At 46.9% G+C, this 26,122-nt stretch overlaps 1 protein-coding gene across 7 annotated transcripts in view; it reads left to right on the top strand.

Annotated features, from left to right (window-relative positions):
• Positions 1–26,122, top strand: part of CADPS (calcium dependent secretion activator) — a 221,161-nt gene that overhangs the window by 37,962 nt on the left and 157,077 nt on the right. For all 7 annotated transcript variants that reach the window (XM_054838539.1, XM_054838544.1, XM_054838540.1 and 4 more), the window contains exons 2-3: positions 5,049–5,162; positions 9,645–9,977. In XM_054838539.1, coding sequence (XP_054694514.1) covers positions 5,049–5,162; positions 9,645–9,977 — 447 coding nt within the window. The remainder of the gene's footprint in view (positions 1–5,048; positions 5,163–9,644; positions 9,978–26,122) is intronic.

The following is a 26,122-nucleotide window of genomic DNA, read 5'->3' on the forward strand; positions in this document are numbered from 1 at the left end:
CTCCTTCCAAGTTTTCTGTTGGATATGGTACTGCCATCACCTAACGTAGGTTGTAAGGGACTTCTGGAGGTCTCTGGCCCAATTCCCCTGCTCAAAGCAGGGCTCCCTCCCAAACCAAATCACGTTGTGAAAATTTGCAAGGCTGGAGATGCCACAGTCTGTCTGGGCCCCTGTGTCAGTGCTGGAGCACCCTCACTGCCACGTTACGCGAGAATTCTTATAAATTCTTATAAAACACTCCTTTCTACTAGCTTTCAAGGCATGTCATCTGTGGCTCTCGGATGTTTAATACAGTTGATGTGCATCATACAAAGCTTGGAAAGACAACTGTCCTGTGAGTGCAAGTCATCTTGTTTTCTTCACACATGCAGATCTCAAAGCTCACTGTAAAAGAGTGAAAATCTGCAGAAGTTGTTCTAGTTCTTCAAAGTTCAAAGCACATAAATCTGAGACTCTGCTTTGAGCCCACCTATGATACAGCGTGAAGTACAAAACCCAAATCCAACTAGCGTTGTATTATCATGTAACATAGACCCTAAGCAGTGAGCTGTACGGCCATGTTTGTTCCTGCGTGCTCAGACACAGCAAAGCATTTTGGAGAGAGGATGGATTAGCGAGGCACGTTGCTGTTTATAACTTTTTTCAGGGAACTTTTCTGTGGCAAACATCTCCTCTTTGCAATGCTTGTGCTCCCCCAGTGTAGGCGAAGGACGCTGAAGATGATGTGCAGAGATGGTGCCAGCTGTTTGCTTGACTGGAACAGCTCTGGAGAAGGTGCCATGGTTCTGTGCATCCAGGTTTGCGTTCGGCTCTGAGTCAGATGGAATATGTGCAAAACCAACACGTAGCAAGAAAGCTGCTGGTGAGCATTTGTACTGAGGAGGCTGGTGCGCTGTTTGATGGGAATCTGCATCAAACAAATTCAAGAAATTACCTCCGTGATTTGCTTGTGACCACGGTAGGGACATGGCATGTGCCAAAGATTGTTCCACCCCATTTCTGAGGTCACCAGATTGTGCTAGGCATGCAGTTTCTCTTTTAAAAAATAAAAATAAAAAAATTAAGAAGGTAGACCAAGAAGGTAAGGAAGCATTTGGATGCCCAGATCTAGTCACTGATGAGCTCTTCCCCATAATTTAGTCCATTATGGAGAAGACCTCTGCCAAGGTTCTTACAAAAAGCCATACAATCCATTAGGGGTGCCAGCCCAAAGCTCCGTGGGTGCTCTGCCTGATACCTGTGCCAGGAGTTCATCATCACTGCCTCAATTAATTGCATTTTTAATATGCACGTGTATATCTGGCAACTTAAGTACTCGCATGCTTTTGATAGATAAAGGCTGTGAAACGCTCTGCTGCATGAGCACACCACAGTATTAACTTGGGAGAGTTCGTTTGGGTCCAGAGTCACTGTATGCAAGCAGGATGTTCTGCAGCCTCTGTCAAATGCAGAGAATCTATGAAATGACTGTTATTTCTTTAACAGCTGTCTCACATTGCAATAAATTGTGGAGAAAAACAGCGAGGGTTGGAAAAGTGAGGGAAGGTAAATAGAATGAACCTCTTCCATCCACCACAGTACTCCTGCTTACTCCCAGCTCTCTACTTCTCTCCTGAGCGATGGCACCTGGGTTTGTATTTGCATCGGGGTGGTGAGGCTCTGCCCCCACATCCTCAGACCCGCTGGGCTTGCAGCCCGTCAGGGTTTGACCTCCCGCCGCAGCTGGTGCAAAGGCTGTGCTATTGTACTGGCGTGCTTCGAAGGGGAAGTAATTGTGTTGGGTTTCACTATTTGTAAGCACGCTACGGAAGGTAACTAAGCAAGAAGTGGTTTGTGTCTGCCTCTTAGTGGACTTACTGGATCTGTAGAAGCTGTTGGCTTGCTTTATATGGATTTCTAGCTGATCACTGGTGCCTCTAATAGCGAGAGATAAAATAACACCGCTGCCTTTAAAGCACTTAAGCTTCCAGGTGAGCGGTCAGGGCATGTGCTCTTTTAAGCCTGTGGATGGGTTGGTGGCAGTGCTTGGCCCTGCTTAAAGGCTTTGGAGTGTGACCTTGGGGCTGAGCCTGCCCCCCGGTCCAGCCTCTGCCGGGGAGGTGCTGCCTCCCAGCTGCCCAAGGGATGCTTCTGGGATTCGGCGGCGATGCCCTTGGTGCCCGACAGGGAGAGGAAGAGGCATAAAATAGGTGGTGGGGTGCGCTAGGCAGATTTTGTTGACCTGTGGGTCTGACCACCCTCCGCTTCCCGGCTGGTGCTGACTTTCTGCACCAGGCATCTGCTGCTGTGCTGCAGAAGCTAAATTTAATATGAAAGCAGTTTAATTTCTGCTCAGATTGACTGCTTTCTTGATAAGGTGTATAACAGTGGCACAGACACAGATCAATACACCACTGCCATTTCACGGTCTGGAGAGGATGGAAGACCGAGGGTCCCGTTAGCCAGGGACTGGGCCATGCTGCAGCCTGGTGTGATCCGAGAGGATCTCCTTTTCCCTGGAGGAGGACAATACTTGCATGGAGCCTGGGGACGAGGAGGAGGCAACTGACACTCCGGTAGAGACAAATCTGATGATTCATTTCCACAGGGCCCAGGAGCTGACGTGCAAGCTGCGTATTGGGAGTTTCTAGGAATTTCAAGAAGCATCGCTCGTTTTGAAGGTGGCCCATTCAATATTGAGGAAGGAGCAGAAAATATTGCTGCTAGGTGGCATTGTAGGAATTGAACAATCAAGGACTTCTCGAGGTTGTCCTGAGAAATACCCTGGGAAAAAAATAATAAAAATACCATGCACACTGTTAAAATCCCAAATGAAAAGCTTCTTAGCTCAGAGTACCTGTGCTCTTCATGTCTCTCCTTGTGCCTCAACACCCTGATTTCAACGTTACCTGTACTTTTCCAGTTTCTTTTCTTGGTTTCTTAAGGCCTCTGTTGCCCTGTGGTTTCTGCCTGATGTTCGCAATGCTTGCTAATACAAAATCATCAATACACTTAATTAACATCCTGCTTTTCTCTTCTTCCAGGTAATTAAATGCTTAATAAAAGCAGACCTAGCGCCTTTCCACAGGTATCTCCCACTCGATCATTACATCGTCTCTGGCTCCTCTTATCCCTGACCCAGTTTTCTTTTCAATTCCATCAGCTCAGATCGGTTTGGAGCCTGCTTTACATCTGATGCTGTGTGCACTGCCCAAGGGCTCGTGATGTCTAGGGTGCTGTTGGTAAACACCACAAAGGGTTTTAGGTGTCTGACATGGCAGATGGACTCTTAGAACCAAAATTTACATCCTGTCAGCCTTAAAGCCAGGAGCTTTCGGCAGTGCTTCTCCACAGGGCTCATTGCAGGTGATGACCAAGGCTGAGGTGGGTCAGGACAGAGGGATGGTCCTTGCTCCAGCCCTGCGATGCTGAGCCTTGTTGCATGTGTGAGACCCTGTGAAGTGTGGGCTAATGTTTTGGGGGTGGGAATCTTTTCAGCAAAGGCTGTTCCATGTTTTCTGAAGCAGAGCATATTCAGCCTTGCTTTATGTCACTTTGATGAACACCTCGCCATAAGCACCAGGATAAACTAATCCCAGATTATCACATCAAATTGCCGTTGCTCACTAACCCTCCTTAGCGTGGTGTTGCAGAATTAATTACCAGTATTCATGATGTTCGTTACTGCAGTCCCTAAACGCCCTGCATGGTGCAGCATCTAGATCTAGTGATATTTATTGTTGCATTTACCAAGTGGTCCCTCTCCTGCTTTTTATCACTAGCTGTGTTTACCAGGCTTCATTATGCTCCAGTTGTTTGTATCTCTGTAGTTATTGATACTTTATTCAAAGCCATTTAGACACTGAGAGCAATTAATTTTATTTTTTATTTTCCATACTAATGGGCTGATTTCTTCTGCTGGCATACAAGTGAGGAAAAAAACCCTCTTCTGTAGACCTTTTGGTCATTAGTAAATAGTTGTCCTGATTCTTACTGCTCTCTTTTCCCTGCAAGTTTGAAGTTGTCATATACACATCTTGTTTGCTTCCTTCTCTTTTATCTAAATTAATTCGTATCCTCAAACCTGAAGTAGCCATGTGGTAAACCAGGCACAACTACAGTTAAATTCCTGTAGCGCTTCAGCATGAGTGTTATCTGCATCTTAAGTAGTTGTATTGGCGTTGCTGGTACATGACTTATGTGTCTGCTGTGACTTGGACTACTACAAGCTGAAGAGGCGGGGGTTTTTAGCTATATCTGTTTTCAAACTGACAGATAAATTGGCAAAATAATGTCATGTTATCTTACAAGGCTGAAACAAACCCTTGTAAACTTTCTATTGATGTAATTGTGCCAAAATTAGAACTGTCTTGTAGGTTATATCAGCTGTATGCTGGACAGAAGCTGTTCTGAGCAGCAAAGAGACTGCAGAGGTCCTTGCTTGGATAAGAACAGGTTTGCCCTCGTATGATTTCTTAGGCATTAAATGGCATTAAATTCTTTCAGCACTGGTCCTGACTGGTGTTTTGTATGTGACAAGCCAAAAGAAATAAGCAAGAGGGGCAGGGAACCAACAAGGAAGGACCAAGGCCCCAAAGTGCTGATGAGTGCTGTCTTCAACAGCCAGCTCGCAAGGCTTCCCGTTCGGTGATGAAACCTTATCTGCTGCAGGGGAGGAGAGGCTAAATGGGGAAGAGATTGCTCTGAAAGTCTCTTCCACGCATGCACACAGCAGCTTGCTTGTGACTGAGGTATACCTGAAGTGCTAAAAGTCTTGTATGCATTTCATGGCAGCAGAGTTGTTTAGAAAAGATGTTCAGGGTGGTTTTAGATGCTCAGGGTGGTTTTAGATGCTCGTGATGCATAAATGAATTTGCCAAAATGAAGAGTGCATGTGTGTGTGTACCCACGCGTGGCTGATTCCTCATCTGTTGCTGCTGTCCCCAAAGGAGAGCAGGAGTGCACATCATAAACGCGCCAATAAGGTATTGCAGAAGAGTTAGTGGGGTTTTTTCCCTCATATGTAAACCTTTCTTGACTAATTTTTCTCCTTTTGGCATGTTTTGCAGATAAGTAAGCAGCAACTCCAGACAATCAAAGATCGTTTCCAGGCCTTTCTCAACGGAGAAACCCAGATTGTGGCAGATGAAGCATTTATAAACGCTGTCCAGAGCTACTATGAGGTAAGGAGAGATAATACAATATTCATATGAATCCCTGTTCTCACCCCTATTCAGAGATGGGGTTAAATTCTGACCTAATGGATTGTCCTTTATCAGTCAGCACAAAACAAAGGCAAGTGCAAGGCTTCTTCCATCTGATGTCTGGCACATCACAAGGGCTTGAACATACAACCATACGGCAACTGTGGCAACCCCTACACCATGGTATATCCTATAGCTTGGTTATGGGGAAGATCACCCTTCTTTTTAGCTGAAAAATATCTTCCTGATGCTTTTAAACAGTTTAAAACATGGAAGATGGCACAATATAAAATAAATGCCTATGAAAAATAACAAGGAAAAACTGGGCAGCATGCTCAGTTCTTGCTGAAGCTTTTGCATTGTGTCTAATTGACTTTGGGATTTTCAGCAAGTCTTCTCCTTCCTCTTTGATATGACAAGTGCTCTAAACCAAAGGGGGAGGGAGGAGTATCTACATCTACAAAACTAGATGATACCCAAGAACATGAAGCATCATTCATAATTGCGCAAAAGAATAATTATGCATGTCTGTCTTTTTGCACCTCTTTGTATGCAGCCCTTAATGCTGCCTTTCATATCTTTTCTCAGAAGGAAAGAGCTTCTGTTTTTGAAGGAAATCAGTGCTTGTGATTTGTATGAGGAGTGTAGCTTTTTGTTTGTTGGTCGGGTTTTTTTGCTAGCCTTTCTGCAAACCATTTCTCTTTCTCCCTAGAGCTATTCTGTCATAAAAGGTAAAGATTTTGAATTTCTTACATAAAATATTTCTCTGGAAGTAGAATCTAAGAGGGGACCAAAATCAGATATTAAAACTGAAGAGAATTTTAACTCTATAAAAATGGCAGCAGCTGCTACTGTGTAAGGAAAGCACAAATTATCCCTGGATTAACTCTATTAAACCGGCCTAATAGTTGCTGCTCCATCATTCTCTGTACAGGAAGGAAGCTGAGAGTAATTTACATCTCTTATCAGAACAGAAATTGCCAGGGGATCATCAGTTTATCACAGCTTCGCTGAACAGATGCTCTCAGAGAAAGTTTTCAAGATGGCGTGAGCTGCATTTTAGAATGTAAGAGCAGCGTAATCTGTTCAGATAAGACTATTGGGCAGGAGAAAGAAACTGCTTAAAACCAGGCAAAATGCAAGCCTGTTTCATGGGTGGATCTGGCTGGAAGCATGTCCTGACCACCTCCAGAAGTCCTGTGCTGTATGATTACTCCAAGTAATCAAACTTACAAAGAGCAGTTGATCAGCACGAGATGACTGCACACTGTCTTCAGTTCAACTGGACACTCTGCTTGCTCTGTCCTACTGGAAACAGGCCACAAAAAGCATAATGCATCCCTCCGTGTCCTTTAGCGCAAGTGTCTTTTCTTCTTCTGTTTAACTATTGGTCTCCTTTAATTTACGGCCGTGTACTTTCAGCTTCTGTGCAGCTGTAGCTTGGCTGCGTGTGTCTTCCTCGGCACCATCTGCGGTGGCACAAGACAACGCCTCTGCTCCCTCGGAGTGCCTGAGCAACGTTCCCTGCTGACGGTGTTCTCCTTCCTCCCTTCTCTGCAGAGAGGTGCCCACCCTTGGTCGAGCTGCGGTGCAATCACAGCAGATCCTGCTTATCTCAGCATTTTGTGCAATTTAACTGTCCCTTGGATGGACGCTATCTAGAAATCAGCGTTTAGGTACTGACTTAGAAAGCTGTGTGATGGCTTGGAAAATGCCCAAACTTGGTTTTTTGCTCGGCAGAAACTGGACATCTCTGTGCAGGACACAGCTGGTGTTTCTAAGGGGTCCACTTACTAACAGTGCAGAACAGGTTCATTACCTGGGGAATGATTTTTTTTGTTGTTGTTTTGTTTTGCTGGAGAAAGAAAGAGGTAAAGGCAACACTGTAGGTCAAGAAAGTGTTTGCTCTTGCCCTGAACATGTTTGCGTGGCCACATTCTGCTGTGAAGGGGTAAGCGTGTGGTTGTCAGTCCTAGACTAGTTCACAGGCTGCTATCAAATTAAAAGATTGAGTGATCTGGGCAGGCTCTGCTGCTGGTCTGCAAAGCGCCGCTGTGCCTGCAGGAATGCTGCAGCCCCATGTGTGCGAGACAGGCCCAGCACGCTCTGACAGACACTCCAGGAGAGCTTTTCTCATGTCCTTTTACTTCTAATGAGTAAAGCTTCATCTGTCAACCATCACTTTATGCAGCAGTCCCCTCAGTGGGTATTATGGAAGTGATTTGTTAGACCCATTTCCACTCTGCTGCGGGCAGATAGAGCCGGGGCCACGCGTGATGTGGGGGGCTCATCTAGGGACGTGGCAGGAGGTGCCTGACCCAGCTCGCGGAGGCCGGTTCTCTTCTGCATGCAGTGGCGTGTGCACCCACGCTAGGATTTTGCTCCAGCAATTCCTGATTCCTGGCAGTCCTACTAGGCAGTCTTACAGCCGGGCGATTCACCTCGTATTTTCTAAAGAAAGCAGCTCGCCCTGCAGGACCAAACACCTCTTTTATCTTTTTTTATCTTCCTATTTCACGGTCTTTTTCTGCTGCTTTGTGTCTGACTGGCACTCCCCCGCGCCTGCCTCCTCTCTGCCAGCCGCAGCCCTCCTTTCCTCTGCTGGCTGCTGCTCCGCACCCTGGGAGGATAAATGGGGGCTGAGGGGAGATGGGGAGTCAGGTCCTTCTGCTCACAGTGCCGTCACCCCTCCAGCGGGGTGAGGACCACAGATACCAACAGCCGCTGGTGCTGGCGGCTGTGGGAAGTCATTAGCGCTGTCACGCAGGGTCAGGCCAAAGGTGCCTGGAGCGGACGATTAGAGAGGGGATGTGGCAGCTGAGGATGCGGCAGCAGGGTCGTTTGTCGTGCCTCTTTCCAGCAGTTTCGTGTGCTGGGGACTTCCTTGGCTGCGCTGGGAGCTGGGATTTTGATAGCTCTCACCTATTACCTAAAAGCACCTGTGCACACCCAGGGTGTTACCACTCTATACTTAAACTCTGCAAGCAAACAAAATGTGTGCTGGTATTGTTTCAGCATGGACTGAAGAGGCTGCTGGTGGCATCCTGCCTCTCTTGGCTGCAGGGAGTGCTCCCCAGCCCAGTGATGTTGGAAGGAAACAGCCCAGCTCTTCCTCAGTGTTTTTGGGCTGGCCCTGGAGAAAAACCCACTACCACTCCCGACAGATGCCTGTGCCATCAGCATCTGGGAACGTGGAGTGTCATGTTGCTGAGTGGTATAAAAAAAAATAAAAAAATCTGCCATGTCCTTAGGTCATCCTCAAGCTCTTTAATTATTGAAAGCTGACAGATAGACCCTGATGCTGGCACAGCTTCTTCCCAGCCTCCTGCATTCATCCGTTCTCAGCATCATTAATAAAACAGCAGTTCTTGTTGGGCATCGATTGCTCTCCTGTGTTCAGGGCTTGGGAGAGGAGAGCCAACACAATATCCCCCGTCCCCCTCTCACCCTTCAGCTCTGCATTACTCCCATGGCATCTCCTGGTCTGCAGGGGTCTGTTCTGTTTTGACTCTTCTGCTGTTCTTGCAGTGGGAAGAACGTCTTCATCAAACACCTTCTCCCTCCCTCCTGCTGTCAGTGCCGTGCACCTTGCAGCTCTTCTCTCTGCAAAGGCAGCCTCAAGCTGTGCTGAACCATCCTGTGCTACTTCAGCAGAGCTGGAGCAGGAAGGGATTTGACCTCAGCCACCTGTGGCCCTGCTGCCTTTTAGGGATCTGAGTTGTCTTGGTGTTTTACCCATCAGTTGGCAAAGATCAGGCCGTTCATCCTTGTCCTTTCTCGAGATGTTTGAATGATGCTCTTGCAGTGCTGGTTGCCCAGGTTGGAAAGACCAGGGTATGGGAGAAGTGGGGACACATGTTATTTAACTGAAAGTAACATTAAATGAATGAATACAATGACATTCCTGTCATCTTGTGACAGCAGGGCAGTCTGCAAACATCTCCTCCAGTTTAGCAGCTTAATGTAAGCCTGGTCCTTGCACTGGTCAGAGGTTTCCCAGGGGCCTGGCTACCAGGATAAATGCAATGCAATGCAGCTGACTTGAGTAGGGATGACTGGGCTCCCTCTGACAAGGCAGAATTTGGCTAGGTGAGTATAGTTGTGCAATAACTTCCTTATTAAAACATTTGATAGAGCAAAATATAATCCTGCTTTTCCCAAAGGGCATTTATGTACCTGGTGAGGTGCAACTATAACATAGTATGAAGTCCTAATTGCATCAAAATGTTCCATTTTAGTGGACGCAAAGCAGAAGCTTCACCCAATTTCATTACGCTTCCCAAAGTACAGCTAAAACCTCTGTCCATCTGGCAACATGTAGTTGTTGAGCGAAGAGCTGAAAAGTGTATTGGCAGCCAGTTAGTGGGCTTCCCAGCAGTGAAACCACATTCTGTGGTACTTAAGGGGGATTATTTTTTTTTTTTTAAACTGGCACCATTTGAAGTCACCCCTTTTTTGCAGGTATTTCTGAAAAGCGACCGTGTTGCTAGGATGGTGCAGAGTGGAGGGTGCTCAGCAAATGACTCCCGGGAGGTCTTCAAGAAGCACATTGAGAAGAGAGTGCGCAGCCTGCCAGAAATTGATGGCCTCAGCAAGGAGACGGTCCTGAGCTCTTGGATGGCAAAGTTTGATGCTATTTACCGTGGGGAAGAGGATCCCCGCAAGCAGCAGGCCAGGATGACGGCGAGCGCTGCCTCGGAGCTCATCCTCAGCAAGGAGCAGCTCTACGAGATGTTCCAGAACATTTTGGGGATCAAGAAATTCGAACATCAGCTTCTGTACAACGCGTGTCAGGTAAAGTCCTTCTCCCAGGGTCGGTGGGAATGGAAGGGGGGCTTGGTAATGGGAAATACAGCTGTTATGAACTGGAAACTTTGGGTTTGACCAGACTGTTTTTGAGAGAATTTCCACTAGGGAAGAGGGTTTTGGTTCATAGTGGGACTTCTGCACTGCCAGTTATGTTCTGGCTGTCCAAGTGGCCTTCCTTCTCTTGCTCACACTGGTTTTCTCTTGGTTGCTTGCTTGCTTAGGGTTTTCTGCAGATATTTTAGAAGGTCTTTATATGAAGTTTTATTTCCTGAAATCCCATAAGATTGCTGAGATGGGAAAATTTTATTCCTCCAGCTCCGTGTCTGTACAAGCAGGTCTTTGATGGTGCCTAAGTGAGCCATTTTGCTGTGACTTGCTTGCCTTTCCGCTGTCACATCACCAATCTAAATGACAGAAGTACGTTCTTGCAGCCTGCAATAACCTTATTAGTACTTGAAGCTCAGATGCCCCAGGGGTGGATGTCTTATGCAAACTCGTGTATTGGGGTTGTACGGGCTCTCCTTAAGTAGAAGGAGCCTCTGTGAGCCCTGTGCACCCGTGATGGAAGGACAGAGCGTCCCAAACCCCCAGGACCTCGTGGGAGCTCCGCTTGCACTACAAGTTCCCAGATAGATGAAAACCTTTCCCATTCCTCTCTTCCCGCCCCCCCAGTAAAAGCCAGTTCCCCAGAGGTGTGGAGCTGGGACTCTGCAGTGCTGCTTGCCTTTCCAGCAGCTCTTGCTGAGGGCTATTGGTGGCTGTCCGGGCTGTTGGTGACCCAGATTACCATCCCCTGCTATCAGATATAAATATCGCAGGCGGGATGGAGGATGTCAGAGTCATGGGGAGGGTAAGGTGATGCTGTGGAAAGTTTTTGGAGGAGGAGCAGACCTCAGTCTTTTCCCTGTAATTCAGGTGTTCAACTTCTTATTGAAATTTAATACATTTGAGACCAATTCTGTCTGTCTTCTGTCTAGACATTTTCAATTCTTTTCAAGACATAGAAAATTATGTTTGATCTGGTTTTTTCTCCTGTGAAGAGTTTAATTATCTTGCAATTGTTCTTCATCTCAGACCTTTACAGCAGAGCGGGGAGAGTATAATAAATATCCTCAAGTATGGCGTCTTCATGGCAAAAAGGCAACAGCAAGGACTGCATCGGTCCTCATAAATTATGTTTACAAACTAGATTTCGTGCCTCCATCCTCTGATGGACAACTTGTTTAAAATCAAAGCCATAATATTTTCAGTGATGTGTTGAGAGCTGAGTCAGCTCTGCAGTTGTTTTTTTAACTTAAACCCACTCAAGCCCTGTGTCTCCCTTGACCTGTGCTCGGCTAAGGAACCGGAGTGGTTTTGTGTGAGTGTGTGTGCAATCCGACCTTCTTGCTTCGTGGTTCCCAGTGATGCAGAAAACAGTGTTTAATCATGGCTGCCCTGCTTTGCGGATGATCTCTGCTTATGGGAGCCTTTCTGGCTGACACCACGAACCCAGTGGCTGCTCCCTGCAAATTGCCCTGTTGCATTGAGCAACCCGTTTCCTGCAGGAGGTCCTACCTTCACTCTGGGAGTGAAGGATTTGATTCGGGGTCTTTTCTAATACTCAGAGGCAGCAAACCTATAATTCAAGCTTTTAGAGAAAGATATAATTTCTGTTGAAAGCAATTATTAGCACGGGAGTTACTCAGTTTTTAATACCTGGAGAGTGAGGATTAGCTATGCAGAAGCGGAAGCCCTTTGTACGAGGCACGGCTCAGAAAGCTGCACAGCCAGCAGTCGTTCAGCCATTTGGTGTTTTCCTGGGGTATAGTGTGAGTGGTTACGGTGCCATGGTGCCAGAGCGGTGGGATGGAAGCCTGCCCTGCGGGGAGCGGAGGTGGGAGCGGGTCGCTCCTGCTCCTTCTCTTGTTAGGTGCTGCAGGGAGGGCGGCAGTGAGCACCCAGTGAAACTGCAGGCTTCGCTGTGGGGACCCTTGTCTGGGTGCTGACTGTGGTCGTGTCATCTGGGCTATACCAGAGGGATCTCTGGAGCTCTCTGGGGACCCTTGTCTGGGTGCTGCCTGTGGTCATGTCATCTGGGCTATACCAGAGGGATCTCTGGAGCTCTCTGGCCGCCGGCAGCCCTTAGGAGAGCAGCAGCAGCAGCTGCTCTGCACTTCCGTATTGCTGTGAAGTGCCAAAATTGCTGTTGACCACTACTCCTTCCCGCAGAGTCCCATCCATTGCTTGCAGCCACTCTGTTGTGGAGTATAAGTAAAAGCTGTCAACCTAAAAGTGTTTTTGTTTGCTAGCTTGTATGGGGGGTTCCCATCACAAGTAGAAGGTGCGCACCACTTGGCTAGTGTGTTTTCTGCAGCAGAGCTGCGGGGGGGGCAGAAAATGATACACAATGAGCAGTGATTCAGTAACCTGCTGCTTTCCCCCCGTGAATGGTTCCTCCTGATCTCTCATGATGAAGTGTCAGCATCAGCCCTGGAAGAGGAGATCTTTTCCTCCTAAAATTTAGTAGCAAATTATTTCCTGCTGTAACTCCAAAAACTCCTAGTGTTTGCACAGGACAGATTTCAAAGCCACAACAGCAGCTGGGTGCCTGATTGCTCCAGGCTGGAGATGAAAGTCAAACCCAGGGCACTGCCCTTCGTGGCTTGGAAATTCTCCTGTGCTCTAACTCCCTGGACTGTGCTGAGCTGCTCTGCACCGGCAGCATCTCCGACATGGGAAGTCTGACACCAATTAGGGAGCCAGAGGCACCTGCCAATGTTATGGCAATGAAACCGGAGACATCCGGAGACATCCGGAGACAGAACAACCGGATGGGTGCTGGACAGGACCGGGGGCAGCCAGAGGGGAGGAACGGGTCCCTGTTTTGCACGTACGTGCACGCTATGGCGGTGGCGGGGCTGGGATGTGCTTCTGCAGGACTTCCAGCCTTTCTCTCTCTATCTCCCACCACCACTTTGTATTTTCATAAATTTTCATTTGCCGCATCTGACTCTGACAAGCCATCTTCTGTAAACACCTCTGCTGCCCTGCCAGCCTGTCCTGAAATCAGCAGCAAGCTCCCTTCCCAGGTTCTTGTAGCACAGAGCACACCTGCTGAGCTTTGTGGCACTGGCCCCATAACCCCTAAAAATGGTCATTTATCTCTCGTCGTGCTGCTTTGCGTCAGTCCGGATTGCGTTTCGGTCAGAGTCAGCCTAAGCACTGCTTATTTGCCCCCAAGTGAAGACACGCTGATTCTGTTGGGGCTGTGAGTTAAATTACTGTGGTCTGACTCTTGTCTCATCAGAGTTAATTGGAAGTACAACTTAAATCCTTTTCTTAATAATTTGATTGAAATTTCTGTTGCCTGTTTCGTAAGAACAAAATATTTTATATATTCTGTTTGTGAACAAGCTTTAAGTAAAAGGAAAACACTGTCTGGCATTTTCCTGGATGTGCTGAAATTATAATATTCCCAGAAATGTGGGCTCAAGTTGTGCACGTGTGGGTGATGAATACATTTGCTTTCCTCCCTCGGGCAGCGTACAGGCAGCTCCTGCCGGAGCCCGCTGCAGAGCCTGACCCGGCAGCACACTGCGGTGCCAGCCCCAGGCTTCACACCGAGACTGAGCAGACCTCCCAAACAAATCTGGGGGCAATCACGAGTTTCCCAGCGGTGCTTTGGCACAGTATAAGCTACGCTTATTTTTGACCTACACTTGTCTGCCGTGCATGGGAGGAATTGGGAAACGGAGCCTTTTCCCTGGCAGGCTGTCTGAATGCCGTGGCTCTTTCTGGAGCGGCAGCGTGGTGCTGCTGGAGCAGTTTATCAGTCAATCGCCTGTGCTTAGGAAAGCAAAGCCGCCCAGCTTTTCCCATTGCTCCTGTCGGCTGAGGCGGAGGGGCTGGCTGCTCCGGCATTGCTCTGCCTTGCTTTGGTGTGCAGGGTGAAACTGCCCCAGAGGCCGTGCAAGGGGTGAGAAGGCTTTGCCTAGTTATTGTCCTCCTAAAGCATGAGCAGGAATGGTGCTGAGAGCCCCAAACACTTGCTTGAACTTCTGCTGCGGTCTGAAAGAAGGTGCTTTTCTCTATGTGGCCTCCTGTTACATCATACTCGCTAATTGCATGATGATTATATCACTGGGATGGCGTTTCCATTAACTTCTGAAATAACATTTTGTTTGTGCAGGAGGAGGAGGAATTCTAAAGGGATTTTTTTTTTTAATACAGTATCCCCAGGTGGTATGAGATAAGTGTATTCTTAATGTGATGGCCATGATATGGCAGGATCTGAGATAGCAATGGAGCAAAAGGGATTGATGCAGCTGGAAAGGCTTTTAGGAAACAAAGATGGGAAGTGGTATTGTTGCAGAATAGTTGTGGAGGTTACAGTGTTAAGCACAACCTCTGACTAGAACATTTTAAATAATACACAGAGGCTGAAGTTTTTTTGCATAACATAAGCTATGTGGCTCGGTGTTTCTGCTCCATTGGAGTCAGCGTGGGAATTATCTCCGGCTCCAGCAGTGAGCTCCTCTGCTGTGCAAGAGGCATCGTGGAGGGAGAAGCATCTTGGGTTTCTCATCCAGAACCCGTTAGCAAGGCTTGAGTTTAACTTTTGTGCTTTGTAATTAGCCTGTGGCTGTGGAAGAGTCGTACAGGTGCTATTTTCTGTAATTGTTGGGCAATTCCCAACCTGGGTCTCTGCTGCAGTAGGCATTTCCTTGGGCATGAGCCCTGTATTTCCCACCGACGTTCATGACAGCTGAATTGCAGCAGCATCTCTGAAAATCAGGCCGTGGTGTTCTCCCCTGCCTTGCTCTTCCCCAGCCGTAGGGCACTGATTTACTTTCTATCTCAAGCTGTGTTTGAAAGTAATTTTTAGCTACAGCGAGAAGAGAAGGAGCTAGTACAGTGCTGTTCAGTTAATCCAGCAGCAGTAGCTGGTGTCCAGACCACATCTATGATGAGCTGCACGCTTCATCCTCCTGCTTTGGAGGAAGCATGGGACTCTGGGCTGTCCTTGCAGGACTGTCTGAATTCACAGGCTTTGCAATCAGACTTTCTCTTCTTTCCCGGGCCTGAAGTGTCCCGTGCACTGTGGCATTTCTGTTAAATGTACAAAATACCTGTGCTAAGCTTCCAATTTCATCTAATTTCCTTGGATACTAGATTTGAAAACAAATAGCTAAATATATGCATGTCAAACCTGCTGAGTTACCATCGCAATATATGGTCGTAGTTTCTCAGCATCTATTCCTGTCCATCTAAGTAGAAGGTAAAACATCAGAGAAATGTGCATGTGTGGATGGGCTACAACACAGACCAAGTCCCATCGCTGTATGGTGGCTCCTTCACGTAAAGGGATGAAAGCCTCTGACCAGTGCAATTGGAACTGTTTTGTAAGTTTTGAGGGCCAGTGATTTTAGCTAGGAAACATTTCAACCCAAATTTTGCCAACCAGAGCTTAAAACTAGAATTCACTGTTTTGACATTTATTTTTGCAGCTGAATTAGGACACTGTGTCCAAAGGCTGACATTTCTCACAAAGCAGAAAGTTCCCCTGCCAAAAAAATTGATTTCAGAAGTGTTAGCATAAAAGATATTTAGGTTTTCTGTTCTGAATAAAATGTTTGATTTTAGCTCAAGTCAGTATTAGAGATGATTTGCTGAGGTGATGTCTCACCTTCTGCCCCTCTCTCATCTCTGCAGTTCAGGTGCTTTTCCTGAACTTCGTTTCTTGACTCGCTGCGGCGTGTTGAGCCTGTTGCAGAGATGCTGCAATGGTACTTGGAAGATGCAGCCCAAGTTAGAGCAGAAACACGTAAGGACAGAAACTCCCGCAAGGCACTGCAACAGCTCAGACGGTGAGGTGAAGGTTAAGGTGACCCCAGAATAAATGTTTGGTTTATGTGTATCCTTCTCAAACCAAGTATTTTGTTTAGTTTGTTGTCATGAGACATTCCCAGCCATGCCTTGCAATGAGAATTGAGCCCCAGGGTCATTGTGCACAGCGTGGAGTTACCTGTCTGTGCACATCTCTGTGTCCCTTCAATTCAGAGATACGGGGGTTTAGTAGCAGATCACTCCCTTCTGCTCCCTATTCATCACTTCTGAAGAACACAAAGCAGTTCCTTTTTATTCTAGCTTCATCTTAAATGAAGGATATCTGGATGCTGTGGACAGCCAGCAGCTTTGGCCAGCACCACTGTCCCTCTTGCATATCCCCAGGGCATCAGCCAGACCCCTTGGCTTTTTTTTTTTGTCCCCTTTCACTCCTTCAAAACACCTTTCGGTCGCTCCGCCTATTTCCACACTGTGACTGTTATCCCCCCTGCCCTTAAAACAAAGCCACCACCAATAAAAATTCGTTAAGGTGGTTTTCAGATGATCAAAAACCTCAAAATCTATAAAGCATCATACTCTGTTTTCAGTAATTCAGTATTTATTTCCATGGAAACGGAAATGGCAGCCTGGAGCCTTCTGCAGGGTTGTAATTACTCCTGTAGCAGCCAGTGGCAGCCGCAGCATGCCTGTCAGGGCTCGAGCGTCTCCCAAAGACAGCAGTGATTTAGCGCCTGATGGGAAACTGAAACAGGAAAACGCATTGGGAAGTGAATGAAATTTTCCCCTTCGTAATAATGTGATGTCGATACACGTGGTCCTTTGGGGAGGGAAGGGGAATCGCCCTTCTTTGTCAGTTCGGGGTGTGGTATTTTGAAGAATGATGCTGGCGTGGGAGGGCAGAGAAACCGAGAGGGACAGTGCAATCCCAGGGATGGGGCAAGCATGATGTCTGGCTCCGCTGGACGCTTGTGTGCTGGCCACCCCATTTGGGAGAGATTTGCGGATGGAGGTCACCCAGAGCAGTCCCCTCATTGTCCCTGTTGGTCCCATGCAGTGCAGAAACAGTGACATGTGATGTATCGTTTAGTGTCTTTATAATTAGGAGCAGGAGATGTGGTCGAGATGGGACGTCTGTCTGCTCCAGCATCTGACACCGGGTCTCCTCCAACATCCAACGGAGGTCTGCGGGGAACTGCTCAGCAGGTTGGAGGGGGATGTGGTGGCAAGCAGGGGGGTCCCTGCCAGCCCAGCAGTGTGCCACGGTGCCACTGCCTTTTGGGGAGGAAAATGCAGCGATCGCTGTCTGCCAGGGTGGGACCCGCTCCCGCGAGCTGTCGGCACCACGCGTCTGATTTGCACAGACACGTATGGACCAACCTGTGTGTCCTTTAGCTGTAGGATCAGCTTATGTTCTGTGCTGTTATGGACTTAGAGAGCAATCTTGGCCCCTGTAATTAAATGTAAAGCAAATTAGCTCTTCTGTTAAACAAAATAAATCTGATGTAGCCTAATACCGTATTCTCTAGCTATGGCTGATCAATCGCTCCTGCAAAGAGCAGGCAAATGCTGCTGAGCAGATGGTCTTGGCTGAGGCATGGTCAATTAAACTAATTAAAGATGCTTTCATTTAATCAGAGGGTGTTTTAACCCTGTTAGCTGCCAGTTGGGGATGTATGTTTTCGTGCACTAGGAACTTCCAGTTCTGGCCCTACTATGGACAACTTCTGGTTTTACAATCCCTTTACAGAAACCAGGCTAGAAATCAACATCTCTTCGGATGCACACAGAGAAATTATGTCATGCAACAATAGTGAAGACTTGCAGAAAACAAGTCACTCGTTTTCTTCTAATACTAACCAGAGATGTTTATTAGACTGAAGAAGTCTTCTGCACTGAATCCTTCCCACGCTACTTCCTGCCAGCCTTTGCTCCAGGTTTAGGGGTGTGGATGCCTCTCCACAGCCAGGCCAAATGTCACTTGTTCCACCAAAACAAGCGGTGGCTTGTTATGGTGTATTATTTAAGGGATAGAAAATGATCTCAGCATCCGGACAGGTTCTGGAGTGGAGGACCAGCCTCTTATTTCTGCTCTCTGCTGCCACGCAAAGTGTTTTGGCTGCTGGGAGTCCCTCCGCCACGGGGTTCTGGAGATGGATTTAATTCATGGTTTGCTGCAGAAGTCCACGGGGACTCCTCTGAACCAAAGCTCTGTTTTAGTTTGCCTAATAGACCACTCAGTTGTTAATTGTCACAACTGGGCACCCTCGCTGTTTCCCGTCCCCCCCGCCCCGATCCGCTGAGCTGCCCCCCTGCCCTCACCGTAAGGGGTGACACCACTTGCCAGCGAGGCAAGTGTGGCCAAGAGAGCTTGTTGGTCTAAGGGAAAAGCATGCAAAATTATCTCCAGAAGCGGCAGCAGAGAAGACCAATGCATCCAGACCATTAGTGATCCCCTGCTGGGCAGCACCGAGGGGCTGCAGCACGCCGGGACCAGCGGTCCTCTGCATTTCCAGCAGCTTGTACAAGTTAAATTAGAAACAGTTGTGCTTTATCCAGAGGCTACATGGGCAACTTCGCGCATCAGACCAGATCTGTCCTGCTCCAGCAATATTGATCCCTGCAGGTACATTAGGGCTAAAGTCAGGATGGTTTTCAAGATGTTCATCCTCTGTGAAATGGTTTTTATTTGTCTATTTAGCGAGAGGTTTTTGTCGTGCAATATCAGCTGAACGCTCTTCGTTGTCTGTGTGGACTGATTAATTTCTGTAGTTTAAGGTTTAAATTACCATCAAGATATCTCTTCAGTTTTATTTTTGTTTCAATTGGCCCATGAACACTTTTCATCATCTGCATTCATGCTGCAAAGGAATGCATAAAAAATAACCATGGTTACCTTATAAAATATCAATAACTTGACATTTTCAATCTACCTTAACCCCTCTATTTAGAGACTGCTAATTCTCTTCTTTCACTGAAAATCTAATTATTGGCATGACTTTCCTACTTCTTAGCCAGATTTTTTTTTTTTATCAGATCAGGAGCCTCATTTCAAATGGATGTTTATTAATACAATTCTGTTTCCCTACCACCACCTTGCATTTTGGAAAGAATAAGTTGAGTGGTGAATTCCTGGCAGGAGCAATTGTGGAAAACTATGAAGGATTGATGTAGCTGATGATGTGTTGATCTACTAATGCTGGCATTTGCAGACTAGCAGAGGTCTCCAGGAAGGGAAACACTTTTGCCCTGAGACTGTTAACTGGGAGAGATGTTCTGGTGTCTGCTGCCTCTGCGAGTGCCTGGCTGTTACCATCTCTGAGCTTTATTATAGGAATAGATTGGAGCAGAGGGGAGGCTCAGGAAGATGGATTGTTCCTGGCACAGCTGTGCAGGGGGAGATGCTGAAGCAGTGGGGAAAGTTTTGCAGGAGCTACAGAAATAGGAGAAGTTCTTGAGCATCATTAAATGTGACAACATTCGGGAGCAGGACACCCTGAAGCATCCGTGGCCGTGGATAAGTCCACGCCAGAGCAGGTAGATCTTGAAGTGTCTGTGACCATGGTTATGCAGCAGGCATACCTCTGAAGATTCTGGCCCAAGGATAAGTCCACGCTGGAGAAGGTACACCTCAAAGCATCCGTGGAGAGGAGGTTTGGGATGGCACAAAATATAAACCTCAGAGGTGTTACCTTTGGGGCACCAAGTGGAGAAAAAGTTACAGAATTCAGGGAAAACGCTTTGCCCTGAAAAACCCGATGAGCTCATGGGGCACATTGCCACTGCGCAGGGTGGCCCAGCCTTAAAACACCTGGCCCGAGGAGATGCCAAGCCAAACATTGTCCATCACAGGGAGGAGCAGTAGCCAAAGGTGGTACATAAAATCAGATGTTTATTGCTGATCTCCCAAAGAAACAACCTAAAATGTAACTGAGGTGGGTTGTAGGGCAGATTCTAAGTTGGACTTCCACATGGTCTGGTTGCTGGAGGTGGGATTTGACTCTTAAAATGCCATGTTTATTTTGAGCAATCTCTCCTGCTTCCCTAACTTTGAATTCAGTGCAAGCCACCATACATAAAAAACAGTTCCTCAGCATGTCCTGTGTTTTATTAGGAAAGGAAAATGTCACTCCTCCTCTTTGTCTTTCCCTCAACCAGAGATGGTGAGCGGAAGACGTGACAAAGAAATGACCCCACTGGCTCCCTTCGGAGAAAGTAATCTTGTTTTTCCTTTGAGCAGCATTTGTTCCCTGCAGTACATGTCCTGTCAATCAGCCCAGGAGGCCCTGGGAGACAGAAGGGGTGTTATCCAGACCTCTCTCTCTGTAAGCAAGGAACTGCTAACTGCAAAAGAACCCATATGTGATGCTTATCTTAAGGAAGGCTGGAATACTTAATAAGACATAACTGGTGCATGACCCTGCACTGTGTTAATGCCTCTTTCTCTTCCTTTTAACTGGAAATACAATGCAGCCGCTAGAATTTAATTTTGCATGTAGGTCTTTAAATCGAATTTGAATTCCACATGAAAACTTCAGTGCTTTGCAGCACTTCAGCCCTCATTCATGTATTTTATCACTGAAATTCTGGTGATTTCCTGGGGAACTTTCAATGCCTATCTCATGAGCAAAATGGAAAGATACCGTTGTGGTTGCACATAGCCGGGGTTGTACATGGTCATGCTGGAGGCTTGTGCCAGAGCTCCAGGGTCTTCATTTCAACCAGCAGTGTCTTGTCAGAGAACCTGTACTGGTGTTCACTGAGCCGTGCTAGCCTAACGTTACACACTACTCTCTTCTTTTCATCATCTTAAATAGAGAGTTCATTCTTGTGACATACATCATCCACTAAGCGAATATTTTGAAAGTTCTGTATTAATATTTTACCGAGTTTTCTCTAATCTTATTTCTGAAAGACATGGTTTCTCCAAGGCTGCTTCTACCCCTTTGCAATCCATATTATGTTCAGTATTCCAGAAAAGAGAATTATTTTTAAAAAGGATGTGTTATTCACCAGTCCTTTCCTCCACACCCTACATTTCTTTCTTCAGACTACCAGTGTTTCCGTGTTACTTGACAAACGCTTCATGCCACAGCTTGGGATGTGATAGACAGTGTCATTTTAATTCAGAAGAAATTTTGGGAGTCAGATGGATCAGGCCATAGAAAGTACTGCATGAATATAAAATACAGCTGGGTTAATCATCCAGTTTGCGTCTAAAAAAGTACCATAATAAAAGGAGAATAGGTATATTTCTTAAGAGAAATGAGGTGTCAAGAGTTTTCTTCAAAAGGATATCAAAGTAGGCGTGTATTTGTTCCCACTGAGCTGACTATAAATTGGGAAATGATCAACAAACTAGATTTCATGCATTTCAAAGGCTCAGTCTCAATATCCTGAACTACAGGGAAAGCAACTTATGTAAGCTGTTCCTTACCTCTATTTCAGTGTTGAGTTTTCATTTTCAATATACCATGTTTTTTATGGAACATCTGATTCTACTCATGTTTTGTGAGAAATTAGAGTGCAAGTTCAATAGGGAATTGGATGCAAGACAGCTTTAAATACAGCCTCTCATGTATTTAAAAGGCAGCTATAATAGCTTAAAGTCATAAAAATAGCTCTGGCCTCTATCGCACAGACTTTGCTATGCAGAGCGGCAGTGATGTTTCCTAGCAGGAATGATCTATGCATCTGGTTTTGCTTGTGTTGTAGCCTTTGGTCTAGTTTTTTTGTCTCTGAAAAAGAGGACAGTAAGAAGATGGGGAGGTGATGGCACAATGTTCTTTGTCATTCAATGCGGAGTCTTTGTAGAAACATCATTGCAACGAAAGAGGGAAAATGATTGCATCCCCCCATTTAACAAAGAGTATGATGGCGTAACAGCCATTCCTTCCAAAGAGTATTTTGACATTAAAGGCAATACTGAGCTGAAGTTCCCCATGTAATATGGGAAGACTTAAAAGGTAAGGGAGAGAGGTGTAAACCTCTTGAGCAACCAGCTTGAAGTCAGACTTAAGGGGCACGTGTGTTTTGCTGTAGATGCTGTAAAGCTGGAGCCAGTAGATGTTAAACATTGATAGTGATGGTAGGGAAGTGAGCGGAGTTTCCCAGCATGGCTGTATGTGAGCCCCAAGTGCTGGTGGGCCAGCAGAGCATGGTGCAGGCTGGAGGTTGGAGTCTGCACCCCATGATGCCCCTGTGTCACTGGGCTCCTGGACCACAACCGGGTTCCTGCGCCTTGTGGGCTCCTGGGCACTGGTGGAGCCGAACTGCCTGCTCGCGTGTTCATGCTTGACACTTAAGCCTTCCTTAGAACGTGCAGAGGAGGGGCCAGCTCAAATTATAGGCATTTCCCACAACAAAGGAGAACAAAGTGCAGATGCATAATTATTGCTGTCCTCTTCTGAGCGTGCTGCCAGGGGAATGAGGTTTGCAATGACAAAAGGTGCTGGGGAGGAAGCAAGCACAGTGACAGACAGCGAACCACAGAGAAGCGTGCACAGACTTTGCCCAACGCCCTGCTGAGTTTTGGTTGAATGTACCTGTTGGTTCTCATGGGTGCTGGGGCATGCCCTGTGCCAATTTCTGCATCTTGACCGACTACCAACTGGGTTTACAATTATACTGGGAACAGCAGCGATCTTGCAGGTCTCCAGTCATCGTTAGTTCACAGAAAGGGAAATTGGGCAAGATCTATACTGAGGATATTTTGCTCCGGGTATCAACATGAAAAGGTAAAACGTAGTATACGGAAAGCAAAGTACCGGGTCACCAACAAAGCTAGGAGATCTTGGCAGGTAACACAGATGGCAGTAGGATGCTGGAGGGAGGCATCAAGTATAAGGCTTTACTCCTTGGCTATTCTTTAGCAGAAGGAGCATCAGTGAAGAGTTCCCTTGTTCCCAGGCTGAGGACCATGAGCTGTTGGCTTTTGTGGAGGATTTTGCTAAACATAACTATCTTCTTTTGTGACCTAGCTAAGTCCAGAGACAACAGCGAGAGAGTCTTTTGGGTGGTTTAAATCATAAAATTCTAATAGTTAAGTAATTAAATGGTCTCTTATTTGTTCTCGACACCAGTCATTTATCCTGCTGATATTTCTGCCAGTTTGCTGGCGAGCTCATGTTGTACAACATTGGTGAAATGAGCTGCAGGCATGTGTTTGGCTGCCATTACCAGGAGTCTTGGCATGCCCACATGCAGAGCTGAGACCAGGACCAGCTGCAAAACAGAGATGCAGTTTCATGGAGAAATTATTGACACAGAAATTTTATTAAATCAGGTGAGGCCTGTTACTTTTGATGATAATATTATTTGCCAAACACATTTTATTTTGTTTTAAAATCATATTAAAATCCAGTGCTCTTTATTTCTAATGTAGGGTGTAATGTCAGCAACAGTTCCTCATCACTGTACCCGCTGTCTCCTTGTGGCTTCGAATCTTTCCCTACCTTCCCTCCCTGTGCATATACAAATTCTCAAAGATGTACAATATCAAGCAGCCATTTTCAGTCAACTTCTAGCTTGGTTCTTCATTCACTTTTCTGCTTGTGGATTTTCTCTTCACTTAGCCTTTTTCTCCCTAACAGGGGATTTTGGCTGAGAACAGTTGTGCTCAGATGGTTAAATCGTAGCTGAGGGTAAATTAGCTGAAGGAGCTGTGGCTGCCACTGTCGAAATGATTCCAAAATAACTTTGTGGAGGAGAGTGACTGTCAGGTCGGACGAGAGCAGCATGGTTTGGATCCGCTTGGGGGCAACAGAGTTAGAGAGAATAATACAGGTTAGATTAATAGAAGAGCAATGCACTCTAAATACTGGTTTATATGCTGTCACAGATCCATAACAAAAATTACTGTGACCGCTCGTGAGTATGCAGCACCAGTATTTGGGAAAGGGTCTGTTTGAAACTCTGCGTTTCCCACAAACATCATCAGTATTTGCGATGAGGACCACATGGTTTCTTCGAGGTTGGTGCAACAGCTTTCTTCTGGGAAGTCCTCGCTTGACAGCGTGGTCCTTAGCAAAGGGAGAGGAGAAAACTGGCCACCAGTTTTGCTGACGGTTTGGCTAATTGATGTGCTGCCGTTCTCCGTGGGTGATACGGTCTGGAGCCCTGCTGCTCCACCAGCACCGCCTGGTCAGTGGCAGGAGGTGACTCTGCTCCTTTCCCATGCATCACTTGTGCTAGCCGTGTAACTCCTGGTCTTCTTTATTACCACTTAATGTAGGCAATTGTTCAGGGTCACTGGTGGGTCAATCCCTTCCGCCTTTATGTATGGTGATTGCAAAACAGCTGAGGATGTCTGGCAGCCAGTAGAAGTTTTATTTCTGTGGATGAAAATAGCCAAAGATACATTCAAGGAGATAATTGGGATCATTAAACTTTCCTATCATAATGCCAGTCGCAGTTTCATCCATTGTATAGCTAAAAACATAAGCAGCGTCAATGAACAAAACCAAAAAAATCTATTTCTATCCCAAATTTACCAGCAGAAACACTGGCATAACATCAGAGTATGGGCCCGATCTGAGCATCATCATTAATCTTGGGAAGACCTGGTCTGCTTCAAAATAAGGGTGATTTTGTGGATGACAACAAAATACATTTTTTTTTTAGGCCAGATCAGTGGTTATCGCTGCATAAAGTTACACGGTGTCGGGGATCTGTCAGGTGAAGCACCATGTGGACCACTGCAAGTCAGTCCCTCACCCCGATATCTGGGAGAGCTGGTGTCTCAGTCCCTCAGATTCTGTCTCGTCCGCAGTCAGGGTAGTGATAGATGCACGAGATGGTTTAGGGAAGGGCAGCGCAGGATGCAAGGGCAGGAGAGCAGCAAGCGCATCGGTCTCCCTAAGGCTTCGTGCCCCAGCAGAAGGGGATCTCTCTCCACTGTCGCGTGAAATTGCTGGATGCCAGACATCGATCACAAGTAAATCGCTCCTGCTCAGAGACGGAGAGTTCATAAGAATCATTAATAACAATGCTCCTTCTGTGTAGAGGCTGCTGAGGAGAGGAGTGTCAGCCTGCTGGTGAGGGGTGCTGGTGGGCAGAGGAAAAGGAAAAATGGGCCAAATAAAGTCCTGCTGGAAAAGGAGTAAAAGCCTGTTCATAGCAGTAAATCAGATGTAACTGGCAATCGACAGGGACAAGCTCTGCTGGATGTGAATTGGCCCATGCCAACGTGATCCCTGCGGAAGGGAGGAGCAGTGCTGGTACCACAGCTAACGGCAGATACCAGCAAGGGCTGGGCTCAGAAAGATTCCCCAAGCAAAACAGAGTTCAGCATGAAACGGGAACATGGCCTTTCAAATACGACATTAGCTGTCTGCTGTAAAGCTGTCTCCAGACTGTAATGATTCCTGCCTCAAGATGGAGCAAAACCCATCCCTCTGGTCTGACGGTGGTGTGGAGACCTTTTCCAACTGCCCTCGGGTGTCCTGGTGTGAAAAGAACCTGGCTGCCTCTCCTGGGGAGGACATGTGGAGGCAGGGCCAGCCCCGCTTTGCTACCGCGGTTTGCCTGCTCTGTTTTTCAGCATCTAAAACCGCTGTGCTACCCCTGCTTTTCTCAGGATGCCAGCCTGTAACCTCCAAGATAACTTCTAGCAAAAGTTAGAGGAAGATCAGCTCTTTTTTTAAGCCTTCCCCCCTCCTTATTTCTTTTTTTTCTTCTTTTTTCTGCTTCAGAAGAGACTCTGGAGAGGACTTACAGGGAAAGCAAGTGAGGAGGAAGCACAGGCTGTCAGAAATAATGTTAAAGCAAGAGTCAGACTTGCAGTAAGGTAACAAGATGCCAGGGAAGGCGGTGGCTGAGTTGTGAAGGGTTTTCAAAGTGCTTGTGTATGATTGATGCCTTCGGGGCACCGGCTGAGGGATCTCGGGGCATTGGTGCAAGCAAGGAGCAAAGGATGGAGCCGCAGCCTCAGTGGGCATGCTGAGGTCTCCAGCCACGGTGCCGAGCCTTCGGCACGCGTGAGGTTTTGGCTCTTGCAGGAAAGCAGGGAGAAACAGCCAGGCTTTGAGCTCTGTGCGCGTGGAGCTGTGAGGAAGGCAGGGCCAAAGATGAAATGAAGGCTGAAGGCCTGCACAAGGCAGAGGAAGGGCTTGTATCTCCAAAGAGGGAGTGAAGGGGAAGAGTGCTGGAGGAGGGATGAGGATGAGGAGGGTGTTTTGGGGTTTGGTGAGTGTAAGTGAGGTACTAACCACCCTTATGGGGTGCTGAGCAGACTGGAGAGGATTTGACTTGCAGAGCAGCCTCTGAAAAGACTGTGTGGACAGTTGTGCATGAACGCGTCTGAA

This window comes from Grus americana, chromosome 11 (genome assembly GCF_028858705.1).
Source record: "Grus americana isolate bGruAme1 chromosome 11, bGruAme1.mat, whole genome shotgun sequence".
In the NCBI taxonomy this organism is placed as follows: domain Eukaryota; kingdom Metazoa; phylum Chordata; class Aves; order Gruiformes; family Gruidae; genus Grus; species Grus americana.